The sequence below is a fragment of the Orycteropus afer genome, unplaced genomic scaffold, assembly GCF_000298275.1.
Source record: "Orycteropus afer afer isolate SDZICR_OR568_19922 unplaced genomic scaffold, OryAfe1.0 scaffold01368, whole genome shotgun sequence".
NCBI lineage: Eukaryota > Metazoa > Chordata > Mammalia > Tubulidentata > Orycteropodidae > Orycteropus > Orycteropus afer.
In genome coordinates this window covers 77,591-78,933 of record NW_006922955.1, presented here as the reverse complement: position 1 = coordinate 78,933, position 1,343 = coordinate 77,591, and the positions used below count along the sequence as shown (strand labels likewise).

General features: G+C 46.2%; 1 protein-coding gene across 1 annotated transcript; it reads right to left on the bottom strand.

Annotated features, from left to right (window-relative positions):
- Window positions 1–123: 123 nt before the first annotated feature.
- On the bottom strand, window positions 124–534 carry LOC103213163 (ferritin heavy chain-like). Its single transcript, XM_042783467.1, has one exon. It carries the CDS (start codon window positions 532–534, stop codon window positions 124–126), a length of 411 nt encoding a protein of 136 aa, XP_042639401.1.
- Between the last annotated feature and the right edge of the window lie 809 nt (window positions 535–1,343).

The window sequence follows — 1,343 nt, the reverse complement described above, 5'->3', positions numbered from 1 at the left end:
GCTGTCACTGTCTCCCAGGTTTAGCTTGTGGAAGCAGTACTCGGCCAGGCTGATGTCCTCCTGGGCACGCAGGTTGCTCATGTGGCCGCCCAGGTCCTTGATGGTCCTCACCTGCTTGTGCAGCTACTGGCTCTCCAGGAGGCCACATAGCTGCATGTCTTCCATGCTGTGGGCTAGCCAGTACAGGCTCAGGAGGCTGTGGTTGAGGCTGTGCTCCAGATGGAAGGCGAACTCCATGGCGTTGAGTCCGCTGCCCCACTCATCTGCAGCAGGCCTACTGATGTTTCCGAGACGGACGCAGCCCCCGCGCTGGTTCTGCAGGGCCAGCAGCTTCTCCGTGTGCTCATGCTTCTCACGCCAACGGCTCAGAAAGTAGGTGGCAAAGTTCTGCAAGGCCACATCTTCTCGGTAGAAATGGTAGGCCATAGAAAGGTAGACAGAGGAGGCATAGAGCTCAAAGTGGATCTGCTGGTTGATGGTGGCCTCACAATCCTGCTGGTACTTCCGATGCACTCGTGAATGGGCCGTTGTCATGGCAGGGGCTGCAGACCATCTGAGGGCAGCTAGTTACAGGTACTTCGGGGTGTTCCAAGACAGCTGAGGACAGAGGGCGTCTCTCAGGAGGCAGGCTGCCACGAAGACTGTGATCTGGACTCAGAGCACAGCCCTCAGATGATGTGGCTCAAATGGTTGGTGTCAGACCCTAAAGAGCAGACCCTAAATGATGGGTAAGGGGAGGGGGTAGGTGGGTACAGAACTCTGCCTGAGTCATTTGAGGATTCCATTTCTTTGGTATTATCATAAAATAAATTTTGTGTATGAGATATACTTCTGACGATTTTGATTTCTCTTATTGAACCTTGCTTATTTCCATCTGATTTTTTAGGTGTAATTCACAGTATATATATAGCCTTTAGTATATCATACACTATCTCTCATAACATGTTAAAATTAATCTTAAAATTCATCCCTTTCCAAGGAAGTATTGAGGTATTTGTCTCCAATCTCACTAATTCTGTCTTCCATTGATTAAATTGTACTCCTTTGCCCCTTCAATGTGTTCTCTATTTCTGAAAATTTATAATTAATCTTCTGGATTTCTATCTGTAGATTTTGTATCATTTCTAATTTTTCATTTATTTTGTCATTTTGTTCTTGTGTTGTCTTTTGAAGTTTTTCTAGGGTTTTGTCTGTGTTTTCCCCAATTTTGTCAGTGTTTTCCTTGATCTGTCTCTCAATCTGTTGAAGGTACCTAAATATAATTCTTTTGAGTTCCTTACCAGGGAGTTCCAATTCTTCTTCTTCCTCAGGGATGTGTTTTGGGTCTTGTTCTGGTTACCAAG

What these genes read in the sequence shown, in the direction of transcription:
- LOC103213163 (XM_042783467.1), bottom strand. Translation starts at nt 534, where the DNA reads ATGACAACGGCCCATTCACGAGTGCATCGGAAGTACCAGCAGGATTGT.